Raw genomic sequence first — 16,627 nt, forward strand, 5'->3', positions numbered from 1 at the left:
TAGTCTCTGCGGTGTGTTCAAGTGCATTGTTTAGGCCAAGACAAAGGCGTGTGAGGCGACAACACAGTTGGTTTTCGTTGCCACCAGTTCTTGGCCGTCTGCTTGGTGTGTCAGAGCCTTAAGTAACAACTACCCTTCTGACCTGTAGAGTCCGCTGTTCGAAGATCCTCCTGGTCTCCTGGAGCTTGGAGAAGCCCCCGCCTTCTCCGCCTGGTTTGGAGTCAAAACGGTTGACCCTCTCTGAGACCGTGGCCCCCAGTTTGAGCAGGGCACTGTGGTCCACGTTCTCGTTAAGGCTGGATGCCCTCGGTAGGGACAGTTTCACCCCCTGCTCTACACCTGCCAATGAGTTGCCAAAGTTAATTGGAAAGATGGCTAAGAGTAAAAAGGGAAAGAGAGAGGTTTGTTAAATAAAAGAAATCCAGTTTCACTAGCAAAACCCAAGATGTAATAAACCAGAATTAATTTCTGTAAATGAACAGCAACTTGATGTTACATTATTTTTTAATTGCACATAGTATTACAGAATTAATATCATAAAAATCATAACACTGAGGTTTGACTCTTTATGTTTCTTCCAGAGTAAATAGTTTAATATGCATGTCTCAACCACTAAGGTTGATACATTTATTACTAAAAGAAAATTGGTAATAACTTTTGTTCTGCCATACGTACTGTATATGCCAGAAAACAATGGCTTTAGCTAGCTAATGAATACTAAAGATAACTTTAGCTAGCGGCTGACTTTAAAATGTTTCCAGCTGACTAATTTTAAAAAGAGAACACGGTAAAAGGATCTTAATTGTGCACTTGATGGCTACATACAAGATATTGTGCTAAAAGGCTGAGGCTAAGGCTAAAGCTAAACAATCCTCACCTGTTGATGATCAATGCAGAAGACAGGATAAATAAAGAAACAGCGTTATTATTTTTTTGTAGTGTAGAGCTAGTTAGTCTTGGTGTTATAAATGTAAGAACAGTCTCAAACGCATAACATGTAATCCAACCGAGCAATGTACTTAGCTAATGATGCGCTAGCTTTGGAAGTAATTACAAAGTAGATAATAAGTTAGTTGCAGCTTACATTAGAGCAGGTACACTGTTTAATCCATCCCTCACACTTTCGCTGTTGTCTTTTCTGGTTTTGGAAAGGCTAAAAAGAGACAACAATCTCAACTAACTCTTAAGATACTAAATATTGTTCTTATTACAGACCCTACTTAGCTAATGATGCGCTAGCTCTGAGCCTTGGAAGCGGTTACAATGTAGACATTAACTTAGTTAGCCAGGAGTAATAGCATTTGCAGCTTACATTAGAGCCGATACACACGGTTCATTCCATTCCTCACACTTTTGCTGTTTACGAAAGGTTCAAAAAAGACAACCTCAACTAACTCTTAAGATACTAAATATTGCTCTTATTACAGCCCCGTACACACCGCTGCAACATGTTGACAGTCAAAAAAGTGACAGGCCTCCTTACAGTTGCTAAGCTATTTGGACAATTGGATTGGATAAACTCTGTTCAGGGGAGGGGTTTAGTGAACGGTAAAGCATGGTGTCACTACCCGATGTGAGTCGAGTGCAGATGTGAGTTGCGCATGCTCAGATTTAAACATTTACGGACGGCATAACGTGTCATACTGAAATTTGTGAAATCTGTTTCTCATTACAAACAATAACAGAAGATGGGAATCATTTCAAAAACGTTTTAGCTATCTATGATTGCTTGATTGGTAATGTTAGCTCAAAACACCATTCAAGTGACAGCTTTTGTTGTGTTTGATAGCTAGCTTGTAGCTAAGCTAGCAGTCATTTCAAAACCGTTTTAGCTATCTATGATTGATTGACTGCTAGTGTTTGGCTCAAAACACCATTCAACTGACAGCCTTTGTTGTATTTGATTGCTAACTTGTAGCCAGCAGTGAACAAACTTCGTTAAGTAGGTCCATTTTTACTGTATTGACATTACAGAAGTCTCTCGTTAGCATCTTGTAGGCTACTTGTTGCAAAGTGACGCATGTGTGACTCAAATCTGCTCAACTCACATCGGGTAGTGACAATAGCTCTACCCAACTTCTAACCCAAGGTCTAATTAGCAAGAGTAATTAAACACCTGTGTGTGTATGTTGGGTCTTTAAAAGCCTGGACTAAGGAATGACCACTGTGCAAAGGGCTAATGTGAGCATGGACAGTGAGTGTACTCGTTGCTAGGTCAAACAGCCTTTCCAACTGTTAATCTTGTCCAGGATTTTAGTCTGACTGTCAGTTAAGTTTCAGTTCCGAAAAGTGAAGTATTAGTTGGTGATTGTATGCGTAAGAACATACAAGGTAATATTGGTGATTTATGCAGTAATGTCTAAGTTTACCAACTCCTTATGTATTAGCAAATTTGCATGATTTGACTTGATCCTTTATCTGTGTTTTGTAGCCTGTAGAATGACATTCTCATTGTAGCTTAAGCCTTCAGTATGTGTTTTTAGTGGCAACTTTGGAGAGTTAGTAGTCCCAGTTGTGAGGTTTATGTTAGTTATCATGTATGTTTATTTCCCTCTCCTTTAGAAGAACACCTACACTGCTAACTAACCAGTAAGAGCCACATTACTAGGACGTAGGGCATATCAGGATATTGCAATTACAATATTGCGACGATATTGTAGGGCTGACAGGGTTGACAAGATTTAAGCTGAAGATTAGAATCATAATGTAAGTAGAGGGTGACCAAATGGTAACAATATAATAACATTAATAATTCATCATCTAGTACTCCTCATACTGTTTATTCTAAAGACTTTAAAAAAAATCAAACTAGTGAGGTTAATTACCAATCATTTTTGCTCCCTCCTCCTCATCACCAGGAGACTGCATCTGCATGAACATGTTCTTGATGCGATGAACATTTGATCCATATTTCCGGCCCCTCCCGGTTGGGCGAGGCAGAGGAGCGGGTTTTGAAGCAGGGCCAGCACCTCCGTTTGCAGCATTGTTGAGGTGGTCAGTGGCCTTCTTAAGTGCCGCCAGTCCAGCCTCATAGGCGTTGCGGTGGGGCGAGGGACTCCGCAGGTTGGAGCTCCCGCTTCCCCCACTGCTACCACTGGAGGTCCCGTTGCCCCCCGTGGCCGACGGGGGTTCAGTCTTCATCATGTTTGGTAAATCAGATGCCCGCTGGTGAACGGCAGATTAGCAGGGATGAGGATGGCAGCATCCTGGAGCTGTTTGACATTCACCTGCTGAATCACACAGAAAGAGACAGATCGATTGTTCATTTTTGGGATCAATTACAGTATAGCAGATGAGTTACCACAACCCAAGGTATGGTCGTCAAACTTTATCCTTAGTCTGATGTGCAACCAACAAATCCAAAGTGTTCTATTCTTAATGTTATGAAAGAGAAATGAACTGAAGGCATCACCTGCACTCTCACTATTTTCTGACTTAACAACTATTTATATAATCAGATAAATAAGTGTCAGAATAATCAAGCATTATGACAACAGAAAATAAAAATATTTGATCACAAAAAAAGCATTATGAACAGGTGCTGCATAGAAGAGAAGAGAAGTCACCTGTTTCTGGTCAGAGGTCACAGTGACACAAGCCAGAGCGTGAAACAATTACTTGAACTAACTTGTTCACAACCATCATGGGCGGTCCAAAGCCCCGGATGCAGTGGCGGTATCTTTGCAAAATACATAGCAGAGATAGCAGAAGGGGAGGGATATCTGCTGCATGAGAGACCCGCTGGATGCCAGGCTTTATCCCAGCACTGTACATCCGGTAAGCTAGGTTACGAGGCGTACTACTATGTAAATATATGTAAGTATAACGTCTTTTGTGGCTTTCTCATTGTCCAAGGTTCAACAAGGAAACGACCCACTTGCCCAAAAAAAGTGTAGTAATATTTTATAATGATTATAATCATCATAGACTGTACTGTAGCCCCCCTCCCCTTGCTCACATCAGAGAATACTTAAAGTTAAATAATCTGATTTAAATGTGCCGTTGGCAAATAAATAATATATTTTTTTATAATAGCCTCCACTTTCCGTATGAAATTGAACTTTTAACATTGAACCCTGCCATCTAGCCTGAGAAAACCCTGACGAACAGCCGGCAAATTGAGATTTGCTCTGCAAGTCTGTCTGGCCAAGAGCCCATTCAAGCCCATCTCCATTTTTTCCCCCAAATCGAGGCACCAATCACAGGCTGGCTTTACACGATGACGGGCTCTGCAACATGCTCGCTGGTTTTGAGGTTTTTCCGTTGGTCGGCATACGTCATCTCCATCATCGCTCTGATTGGTTTTAGGTTCATCCAATTACACCCAGAGGCATTTGAGCGGCGTCTGTTGGTGACGCCCCTTTGGAAATGGACTATGAATAAACCTTTACCAGACCCACTCTTAGTTACATCATCATCATCATGGTTATCTTAGGTTTTGCATGAGACGTCACATTTTCAACAGAAATTCAACAGCATTACAGCCCTAACAAAAGACCCCATTTAGTTCTATTACAGGAAATGACGTTTTTCTAGAATAAAAGTCCATATATGTGCCTCTGCTGCTTCAATTCTGATCATTTTCGTTTTGTATGTGGCCCAACTTTATGGAATCCAAATCACTTAAGTGTATTTTACATCAAAATTGCTAAAAAGTAACAAACTCCATCTTCTAAAATGTGAATATCTGCTGGTTTTCTTAGTCTTCTACGGTTGTTTAATGAATACATTTGGGTTTAGTATTGTTTGCATTTTTGTTTAGATTTGTTTCAATGGGTTAATTTGGGATTTAGGAAATAGTGAAGGGCATTGTTCACAATTTTCTTTCTCATCTTAGTAGCTTTACGTGACTTATTATTTTACTTTGTCTCTTTACATAAATATTATTTTCTACTTAAAAACTAATTTAAAAAAATAAATGAAATGACTGCCAGTAAGCTACATTCATTTAAAATTAAACATTGCAGTTGGTGTTAATTGGAGCATGTGAGCACTGATTGCGGTTACGTGTTAGTTAAACTTCTCATCTCCTCCTATCTGTATTTGTATGAAGTGGCACTGTCCACAGTTGAAAGATAGCCTACTTTACGGCTTTAGTATCGAGTTAATAGGCGTGTGTGTTTGTGTCGGCCACATCGTCTAAGGTTCGAAAATGCAAAACAATTTGGACTACCTTTTTTTGGAAGGACATGCGCCACTGTGTACCCACAGAGGAAAAAATGAATCGGCGCCTACAATAGAGGAAGACTGACAGCTCTAATAAACATAATATAATTTATTTTTCAATTAGCCATCAATTTTATAAAATGGCTTATATTTGAGCTCTACATAGTTGATTTCTCGCATAAAAAAGTCTCAGAAGTGTATTTAGTGATGAAATAACAATTAATAACGTTTCCAGCTGTTGGCCACAACAGCAATCCATGGTTGTTTTTGCGGCGCTTTGCACACAAACACACTTGACTTTGGATTTCTGATTGGGCGGACCAGCTGTGAATGTGGGCGAGCCCAGGCCAGTTCGTGTCCGACAGGGTGGGGGCGTGTTATCACGATGGTGGCTGTCCATTGTGATGTCAGTCAGCCATCTCTATCGAGCGTGTGAGCCATCCTCCACAAAGCGTAGCTCCTACTCACCCGCCATTAGCATTCCGTTGACTGCCATTCATTTTGACAGCGAATAAATTTACATCTGAAGAGTTTAAAGACTCTATTTGTCCAATGTTTATTTCTAAAGAAACATGACAATGTATAAAAGTCTCCATTACCTTGTATCTCCCGTTATGGTTCCGTAGCAGTTGTTTTTGTGTCATAATCATGCAACTTGCTGTCACATAGTAGAGGAATTACCAAATAGTACAGGATAAGCTTGCAGGCAGTTTCAATTTACAATAGCTGTTTAGGTTTAATTATTAATGTTGATTAGCATTTTAGTTAACAGTAATTAGCCTGTGTCTATGTTATCTCCTTACATTTATCTACGCTCTCCGTCTCTGCTGATTGGGAATGATTGAGATTTCTCTTGGAACAGCTACCAGAAGACTTTCAGACAGGTTGCTCACGTCACATCTACGTCTTAAAGCTCAGTTGAAGGCTACGCAGTAACGCTCAGCCATCACCGGGAAAGTGCTTCTAATATCCTTCACTGGTCTCTGTTGAAAACAGTGGCGTCACATTGTCCATTTCTTATACTGTCTATGACGATGATATTGTCCATCGGAACAACACCAGTTTAAACTTTGATTGAAAAAGAAAAACCTGTATTTAAGCAGAAAATGTATCGCCAAACAACATCTAACAGCACAACAACTGCTTGGCTGTGTATCTCAGAACACCCACATGGCTCTCCAGGAGCTGTCAAAATAATCCAATTAAAATGATGACGCACTGTGACCTCACATGTCATGTGTGTCTTCATGTTGCCGCTTTAAATGCAAAACTTACTTTGTGACAAAATCAGCGTGTTAATGCAGAGCACTCCCGGGGTCCCCAGATATCAAACTGTTTTCCCATAATCACAATCTTATTAACCGGCTGATTGCGTTTGCACTTTGTGCTGTCAGATCTGTGCTATGGTGACGCCTGATGTTTTCATCAGGCCTCATTTCCAATTCTGCGTCTTATAATTACACCACAAAAGAGACCAATGTTGTGATACACACACAATCAATAAATGGGTTCCCTGAATATAATAAAGATATGAATATAAAAATATGTAATCTCAAACACTCAAGATTCAAGATTAACTTTATTATCCCATATCCTGAGAAATTTGTCTTTACACTTAACCCATGCTGCAGCCATATTAAAAACAACACAGACAGTACGTACAAACAAAAAAATAAAAACAAACAGAAAAACAGAATTTGGACATTAACTAACTAACTAAATATTCCGGTTGATATCAAAATATGGCCACACAGTTTGTGACTACAAAACAATCTCACCTAGGTATCTAGCAAGGGGTTAAGCCAGCATCCACAAAGCGTAGCTCCCATGGTGCCATTTGGATGCTACCTAGCATTCACCCACTGTTAGCATTTCATTGACTGCCGTTCATTTTGACGTCACTTTAACAGTGTATTTCTTTACATCTGAAGCGTTTAAAGACTCTATTTGTCCGTTGTTTATTTCTTAAGAAATATGACAATGTATAAAGGGCTCCATTACCATGTATCTCATGTTACGGTTCCATAGCAGACGGTTTTGTTAAAATAACAGTTGTGTCATAACCATGCAACTTACTGTCGCATAGTAGAGGAATTACCAAACAGTACAGAACAAGCTCACAGGCAGTTTCAACTAACATTAGCTGTTTAGGTTTAGTTACTAATGTTAACTAGCATTTTAGTTAGCAATAGTTAACCTGTGTCTATGTTATCTCCTAACATGTACCTACGCTCTCCATCTCTGCTGATTGGGAATGATTGAGATTTCTCTTGCACAGCTACCAGAAGACTTACAACTTTCAGACAGGTTGCTCACGTCACATCTACGTCATCAAGCTCAGTTGGAGGCTACGCAGTAACGCTCTGCCATCACCGGGAAAGTGCTTCCAATAGACTTCACTGATGTCCGTTGGTAACAACGGCATTGCGTCACATTGTCCCTTTCTTATACTGTCTATGCGGTGTCTAGAGGTCTTACAAAAATGTTGATTTATTCATGATCATTTGTTAATTAATCATAAAGAAAATAGCAGAAAGCGTTCAGCTTCTGTCTCTCTAAGCAAAGTACTTTTGCAAGCTGCCTGGCTTTCAATGATTTCAGGTCATGCTAGCAGTTGTGTGACTAGTATGAAGCTACAGCTAAAGCAACCAGTTAGCTTAAATGAAAAAAATTGAAACAAGCAAACAGCAGTGTACAAAAGGTAAAGAAAATCCTCACTCTAGCAAATAGAACTTGTCAATAAATGAACTTAAGAGGTACTGACAAAGCCAGACTAGCTTTTCCTTCGCTTTCCCCCCCAGTCTCTGTGCTAGCTAGGCTACATGTTTAGCATACAGACACAAGAGTGGCTTCCGTGTTCTTATCTACCTCTGTAAGAAAACAAATACGCATAAGAAATGGTATGGTAACAACTAGGACCGCAACAAATGTTTATTTTCATTACCGATTGCCCTGCCTTTTGTTTTCTAGATTAATCTTTTGGTATTTAAAATGTCATAAAAAGAGTGAAAATGTCCATGCTAGCTTCTCAAAGCCTAAAGATTAGATTAGATTAGATTAGATTCAACTTTATTGTCATTACAGATGTACAGGTACAAGGCAACAAAATGCAGTTTGGGTCTAACCAGAAGTGCAATAGCAGTAAGTGCAGGATATATACAATGGTTCCATAAGTGCAAGACATGGATATGTAATGAATAAATATAGAAAGAATACTATTATAAACAGAGTTTTACAGATGTGTTTGTCCTATGAATACAAATAAAAGTGAGGTCTTGTCTGTCCAAAACCCCCAAAAGTCAGTATAATATGATATAAAACAGTATAAACCAATCAGGAAACTTCCATATTTAAAAAGGCTGAAAACAGCATTTTCTTCCAATTTTGCATGAAAAATGACTTTGACAATTGATGAAATAGCAAAATAGTTGGTAATAGTTTCTGTCTACTGACTAATCGATTAGCCGACTTAGTCCGAGGCAACCATACAGTCTATACAAATTAAAGAAGAACTGAATAAATAGCATAAGCAGCAGTAGCCAATACTGCTAAACGGACAACAAAACAGCATCATCTGCAAAAAAACAAACTTCATCAACAAGAAATGCATTCAGGGAAATGCTTCAGTCCCACAGCTGCTGATCTGAACACCACAACAAATAGGGCTAAGAAGCATACTAATAGCACATTAATAAATATACACATAACAACAAGAACACAATGATCTAGCTGTTGGCCACTTTCAACTGTTAAATGAAAAATAAATAAGGTTTGCAACTCAGACACTTACTTAATCAAATGTAGACGGAGCCAGAGACACATCTCATTTATCCAACAGAGACTGTGGGGTTTGTGTGAAAATTCACAGCAGATGTGTGAAGCTTCATACTGATACATACAGTACATTATCACAATAATACAGCGTGTGCTTCTTTTGAGTCAATGCTCTCGATACACAACAAACCCCATCTGAACAAGTCTGAGTCTCTCGCCTTGTGCTTTGTTTCTTTGAGTCTGAACAAGCCAAATACTAAAGTCAAAATGTTTTACCCCGTTCAGAAGACACTTATGGCGTTTTTTCCCTACATGGTACCTCCACAACTCTCCCCAACAATACTCACAATTTTTGGTTTTCCATTATGAAAAAGTCCCTTGTACCTGCTAACAGGTACTTTTTTAGTACCACCTCAGTAGAGGTTTCAAGCAAGCTGAGGCAATCCCAAAAGGTGACGTGAAAACCTGCAGACTTCCGATTGGTCGGACTGACTCGTCTCTTGCATGAGGCGGTACTAATCTGCAATGGAAAAAGGAGGACGGGGCACCGCGGGTTAGTTGAGCCGAGCCTAATCAAGCAGGTACCATGTTATGGAAAAACGCCACCAGTCTGGTGTACCATGTTATGGAAACACGCCGCTGGTCTGGGGTACCATTTTATGGAAAAACATCAACAGTCTGGGGTACCATGATATGAAAACATGCCGCTGGTCTGGGGTACCATGTTATGGAAAAACGCCACCAGTCTGGAATGCCATGTTATGGAAAAACGCCACCAGTCTGGAATGCCATGTTATGGAAAAACACCACTAGTCTGGGGTACCATGATATGGAAAAACACTACTAGTCTGGGGTACCATGATATGGAAAAACACCACTAGTCTGGGGTACAATGATATGGAAAAACACCACTAGTCTAGGGTACCATGATATGGAAAAACACCACTAGTCTGGACCAACAACAGATCATTCCAGGAAAATGGGCGGAACATCCGGCCACTCTCTCCGTGTTGTCGTTCCTAAACTCCGTTCACTACGGGAAACAACAACCAGAATCTCTGAGCTAGCAAGCTACACGCTGAAAATAGCAAGTTTTGACAAAAATATGATTGTGCAACAAGGAAGGACTTCTTGTTCTTTTGGGGAATAATTGTAAAGATTTACAAAGAATAGGTTTACGGCATTTACTCTTTAACTGGGATGTTTTAGGAGCGATTGGCAGGTGTTTGGTACAAAATACACAACAATACACTGCCATGTATCTAGCTAATTTAAATAGCTCACGTTACTGTATTGTATGAACAGTTGACTTCATTTAATATTGTATGCGGTGTTTTCCTTTGCCAGGTGCAAATGTTCCACCAGAACAAGTTCCTTCCTGAGACTATTTTAAAACAACTCAGAGTTTTTTTCTCCTCTCCTGGAATGTATGTGTGGTGTAGTCAGACCTTATTCCACAGCGTTGTGAAGTAAGTCTGGCAATGTGAGACTACAAAAGACCCAAATGAGGGTGCCCCATAACAGCTTTGTGAAATTTAAATTTCAATTGATGGTGCAATAAGTTGGTCCTCATCAAGTCATAAAGAGTTTTGCCCTGAATAAGCTGGTACAGAAACTTTCCAGTGGCTTTGATATCTGTGGTTGTGTCTGGGTGAAGATCCGTGCAGCACTAACAGCAGGTACATAACAAGTTTTCAAACAAGCTTTAGTGCAACCTGGAGCACAGTTTGTACCAATTAACATTTATTCAAACTAGGGCTTCAACTAATCATAATTGATTATTCTGGAAATTATTTTCTCAACTAATTGATTCATCGTTGGGTCTATAAGAGGGCTGAAAATAGTGAACAAGTCAAAGGATCCATGCTAGCGGTTATGCTAGTCTGTACAGCACTGATGTGAGCCAAGTGTTAATGGTAGCACACAATGATAAAGCTATCATGCTGATGCTCATTAGGTATGTTTACCATATTCCCCATTTAGCGTGTTAGCATCAAAATCAGCACTAAACACAAAAGTACAAATGGAGCAGGAAAGGGTACAGCCTGGCGCGAGATTTACACAAGAAAGTCATTAGGTATTTGGTCATATTGAATTTGACAATTTACAGTTTTTACCTGACGATGGAGCTGAAAATAAAGGCATCACAGCGAGTTATTACAATTTGTGCACCAAATTTCATTCTTTATTAGCTATTTCTCATTTATTAGATAAAACTAGAAACTGTTTTCGCACGAAAACGCCAAACGATTAAACACATATCGAAATTGTTTATGCTTAATGCACTGGATTGGTTAGGAGCAGAGTGTGAAGCAGCTGGGATGAGGATCAGCACCTCTAAATCTGAGGCCAGAGTTCTCAGCAGGAAACCGATGGAGTGCCTTCTTCAGGTAGGGAATGAATCCTTACCCCAAGTGAAGGAGTTTAAATAACTTGGGGTCTTGTTCGCAATTGAGTAGACGAGGGAGCGGTAGATTGGTCGGAGAATCGGCACAGCGGGTGCGGTATTACATTAAAATGATTGCACCGTTGTGACGAAAAGAGAGCTGAGCCAGAAGGCAAAGCTCTCGGCCAGTGTTTGTTCCTACCCTCACCTATGGTCATGAAGGCTGGGTCATGACCGACAGAACGAGATCCAGGGTACAAACGGGCAAAAAGGGTTTCCTTAGGAGGGGGGCTGATAGAGATAGGGAGAGAAGCTCAGTCCTCTGTGGGGAGCTCGGAGTAGAGCCGCTGCTCCTTCGCGTCGAAAGGAGCCAGTTGAGGTGGTTCGGGCATCTGGTAAGGATGCCTCCTGGGTGCCTCCCTAGGGAGGTGTTCCAATCACGTCCAGCTGGGAGGAGTCCTCGGGGAAAACCCAGAACTAGGTGGAGGGATTATATCTGCAACCTGGCCTGGGATTGCCTCGGGATCCCCCAGTTGGAGCTGGTTAATGTGGCTCAGGGCAGGGAAGTTTGGGGTTCCCTACTGGAGATGCTGGCCCAGCGACCCGATACCGGTTAAGCGGATGAAGATGGATGGACGGTTTGGGCTTAATTTTCTGTCAATCAACTTCACAGTTTAGCTTCACTTTCAATGCTTTCTAACAACTACTCATCGGTTTGCTCAAAACTCCACTCATTCATTCAAGTAGTGCAAACCCTTTGCACCAAAATGCAACATGCATCTGAACTGTAGGTGGATAAAACATGCTGGATCACATTGCTGTTTTTGTGGTTGTTTACATCTTTTCCCATGGCAACGCTTACAGACTGGCTGTTGATAGGACAGGCGCTGTAAGTAAGTAAAACTTAAGAAATTTTTTTTGTTGAAAGACATTCTGGGCAATGTAGGAAAGACTGCTTTTGTTCCTGTATGCTGAGTCCAGATGACACAGCTGACCACAATGGTACCAACACAGAGAGACACACACCGCGACTACAGTATCTCTTGTGATGTCTTGCTAAATAGTACTATAATAGTCCTATGTAAAGCAAATCACACACTCACGCACACACACACAAACACACCCACCCACACAAACATGCAAACACACACACACACACACACACACACACACACACACACACACACACACACACACACACACACACTTTCCTGTCATTGTTGAGACAAATTTGGTGGCTCCTGGTCTAACAGATAAACACACACAAACAAACAACTCAGCATGACGGAGATAACTATCCATCTCTTCTTCGTTGGTGTTCCTACCAGCTAAGAAAAAAACAGCGTAAGCCCAGATTTGATTTTACACTCCCCTCTCTTCCGAAGAGCAACTTCATTTGTCTCTGCTACACCTAATCCTTTGCGGTTTGGGGTCGCCTCATGTCATCTGGTATGTGTTCTCTCACTCCTAACTGCACTTTGGTTGTCTTGTTTGAGGATGGGGACATTATCAAGCATCACTCTGTCCCAGCCAAAACAAACCTGAGGACAGTGCAGAGTTAACCTGGGTCTTCTTACATTACCTAATCTAACTCATCTTTACAGAAAATGAATGGTCGCTGGTTCATTAAAGAATATAGTCGGGCTCCTCCTGTCAATAGTGACTTATCTATTTTGTAACCAGATTTCAATGTATTGCATTTACCCAGAGCTAGCTTCCTCCTCCCACGAATGTTACACACAAATACGCCGTCTCAGTCAGGTCAATACAATCTAAAATAAAACCATTACAGCCCAACCGCTGCCTGCCTGCATCAATCACCCTCATCATATGGAGGTAAATGAACATTGACTTATAATCTATTGATTATAGCTCCCCTTCCTTCATTACACACAGGCTATACCACAAACTAACAGCCTGCCTATGTTTTTATTAAATGTCATGTGTGACAATGTAAGAAGTGGTTTGTTGGTTAATATGGAAACATGACCTTGTCTCTTCATATACTGCAGCACTGAGGACTGGAGCTCTGTTTAATAAGTCACATCTGTGTGTGTGTGTGTGTGTGTGTGTGTGTGTGTGTGTGTGTGTGTGTGTGTGTGTGTGTGTGTGTGTGTGTGGTCAACACAGTCTATGAGACAGACACTGCAGCCACTGCTGTATGCTTCTACAATGGTAATATGCTGCCCGTTCAGACATATAAGTATAAGTCCTTAAGTCTCCACGTCTGCACAACATCTCTTTATCTCTGCCTGTCTATGTGCGTCACACGCAGTGTTCAACAGAAGGCACATTATGGCAACTACAATGACTCCATCTATTCACCCCACAATCCCTGCATCTGTCGAGGAGACTCCCAGGCCTGGCCTAGTGCAACAGTTCTGGCAGAAACACACTGCGTGCTCCTGCTGCTGGCTAGAGAGACGCTTTGTTGGCATACCCTACACATGCTGCTAGCTCCGAACTTCCATCCAAAAACATAGCAATTATTGTGTTGTCAATTTTGGAGCACACATGTATCGTAACCACATAAAATGAACGGCTACTGCAAATCCCCATAAGCCACTCGTTAATTCGGCTTACATGTAATACACAGAGCATCGTTTACTACAGTTAAAATGTCAACTTTTATTTGTTGTTTGCGTGCTGTCACCGTATTTCCCTTCCGTCAAAATACACCTAGCGGAAGGCGACACGTTTCGTGCTCGCACACTAAGATTCGATTCTAATATGTATTAAACGGGGTTTGATAAATCACTCTTACGCCGAAATCACAAGAAGACCCAGGATAACCAAATAAATCTTAGTTCACATCCTTAGTGGCATTTCGTCCAACATGTAAGCACAGGAATTTAAAACAGTGAGATTTGTTAGAGAGTTTGGCTTGACGTTCTTTCTGGAGAAGAGAGAACGCTGCGCGGCCATTGGGGATTTATCGCAACAATAAAATCCAGCAACTACCGACAATAACAGTTAACAATCATAGTTGTGTCTGTGTTTTAACGTGTCACCGGCACGTTTAGGACCCAGAGGCAGACGGACGGCAGGCCCTGCTGGGTGTCTGTCTGCTGCGCTGCGTCGCTTCCTTCCTGCAGCCTCTCCTCTTTCACAGACATACGGCACATTTTTAACGCAGGTTAAACCGTGTTAACACCGAGACCATCTGAGACTCTATGCAGCTTTGCTTCGTAAACCATACCTTATATTCCAGTTTGCCAGAAAGAGCCCAGTGCCCGTTAGGATCCGTGCTGGAGACAGTCCATTGTCCTGCTGCTGCTGCTGCTGCTGCTGGGCGGACAGACTGAGTGCCAGCCTCCCTTCTGCTCCTCCCTCTTCCCCTCCTCCTCCTCCCCCTCCCATCATTTTCCTCCATTCTCTCTACTCCGCACCCCTACTCTTTTCTGCGTCCTTTTCCTCATCCATCCGTACCCCTCATCCTATTTCTGCCTTTCCTCCCTCTTCCACTTCCACGTACTCTTCATTTCCTCCTTTCTTCTACTCTTCTTCCTCCTTTATAGGCTACACTTTTCCGCCACTCTCTCTTTTTACCCACACCCCTTTTTCCCATCAGACATAGCCTAGTTCTCCCCTCATTAGATGCAGATAAACATTATTTTAACATCTCACCTCATTGATTAGCTTGCTAATCACTCCCCTGACAGACTGCAGGCTGTCTTTTAGGCTAGCTAACGTTACTGTCATTAAGTATGCTAATTCCAATAGCATGCAACAGCCGATTGGCCTCATAGGTTAGCTAGGCCAACAAGCATTCTATGACTCACTGTTTAAACTGGCTGCTTACCTGTTTTGGTCTCTGGCTGACTTTTACAAGCTGGGCACACACGACAGGTCGGTGCAAGCAGCATTCCAGTTACACCATGGAGATCCAGCGCCCTCTGCTGGCCAAATTCGCAATGAGCAAAGTAGACCAGCACCGCCACTACCACTAGCCACCAGCTACCAGTCAAAGCGCAGGGACGGGCTATTGTTGCCTGGGCAACAACCTATTGGCCCTGATTGGCTGAGATTCCCCCCTGGAGAAAGAACCTAAATAAACTTTTATTTCTTTCTTTTTTGTTGCTGTTGTGGCTGCATGCATACGATACGCCAATCATTAGTAAATTTAAATCAAATTAAACCGCCATATCATATATTGTGTGTTTAATGTATTTAGCCACCATTAGCGTAATGCCTTGTTCTTTAGTAGGCTAGTATTAAAAACACACAGATACATCTTTAGGTTTTGTTTGTATGCACGATGCTCAAAGACTGACATGGCAACTTACAAAATGACACATAGCCAATACGTGAGGCAGTCATTTTCCAAATCGTGGGATGAGAAAAAAAAGCTTTGGAGATATTATATATGTTTATAGGCCCATTGTTCGTGTATTTCCCCACATGATTTGTTGCCTATATGCGAGACCAGAAATCGTGTTTAATAACGGCGTTTTACCACGTGGGATGGGTCATATGTGCTTGGCATGGCATGATAGAAATAAAATAAAACATATTATAAAAATAACTAAACTAAAGACACTGTCGCACTGTCAAAATCCTAGAACTGTAGGGTCCTCGTAAACTATAGAGCGTGGTCTAGACCTACTCTAGTGTCTCGAGATAACTCTTGTTATGAATTGATACTATGAATAAAATTGAATTGAAGGATTGGGTTAGTGCAGGCGACTTAGTGACACTAGTATGCATTTTCAGTACAGACAGACGTAGAGTGAGTAGAAATTCAGATCCTTTAGTAGAGTAAAAAGTAGCAATGATGTAACTGTTGTTTGTCTCTATAACAAATCCTGGATTCACAATCCTACTTTTAAGTAGGCCTAGCTCTAGGCGTTTAAAGTATCATATAAAGTGCTGCAATAAAACGTTCTGGTTAACCTAAAGCTCAGATAAGCTCACCTGGAGTACCAACACAATCATAGTAAAGAAGGCCCACCAACCCCAACCCTCTGAAGCAGCTGGACACAGCTGGCCTGGTCCTCGCTTCCTTCTCGGGTGTGTGGGGGAGCCTGGAGCATCCTCACTCCCTGCTGACACGGTGTAGCTCTGCTTTATTTATTGATGTGTACCGACAGAACTAAGAGGAATACACACATCACTACCAAGTAGTACTAATTTAAAGGCTCTTCAAGTTGCACAATACTTTCCTATGACAAACTAAGCTCCAGTCAGGGCAGCGGGTGGGACAAACCGGGTTGGACTGTAACTAAGTTTACTCAAGCCCTGTACTTAAGTACTGATTTGATCAAAAAGTACTATAAGAGAAGACTCAAGTAAAGTATAAGT

At 41.4% G+C, this 16,627-nt stretch overlaps 1 protein-coding gene across 6 annotated transcripts in view; it reads right to left on the reverse strand.

Moving 5' to 3' along the window:
* LOC116703354 (neurabin-2) overlaps positions 1-15,301 on the reverse strand; it is a 163,780-nt gene extending 148,479 nt beyond the window's left edge. For 4 of the 6 annotated variants that reach the window (XR_004335409.1, XR_004335407.1, XR_004335406.1 and 1 more), the window contains exons 1-3: positions 14,526-14,668; positions 2,826-3,230; positions 143-375 (exon numbers count right to left, since the gene is read on the reverse strand). Coding sequence is in view for 1 of the 6 variants with exons in the window: in XM_032538023.1 (XP_032393914.1) it covers positions 143-375; positions 2,826-3,144 (552 nt within the window). In the remaining 5 variants the exon portion in view is untranslated. Of the gene's footprint in view, positions 1-142; positions 376-2,825; positions 3,231-14,525; positions 14,669-15,128 lie in introns of those variants that run through there. The other 2 variants (XR_004335408.1, XR_004335410.1) reach the window with 2 other exon arrangements.
* Between the last annotated feature and the right edge of the window lie 1,326 nt (positions 15,302-16,627).

Source organism: Etheostoma spectabile, chromosome 15 (genome assembly GCF_008692095.1).
Source record: "Etheostoma spectabile isolate EspeVRDwgs_2016 chromosome 15, UIUC_Espe_1.0, whole genome shotgun sequence".
Classification (NCBI taxonomy): Eukaryota; Metazoa; Chordata; class Actinopteri; order Perciformes; family Percidae; genus Etheostoma; species Etheostoma spectabile.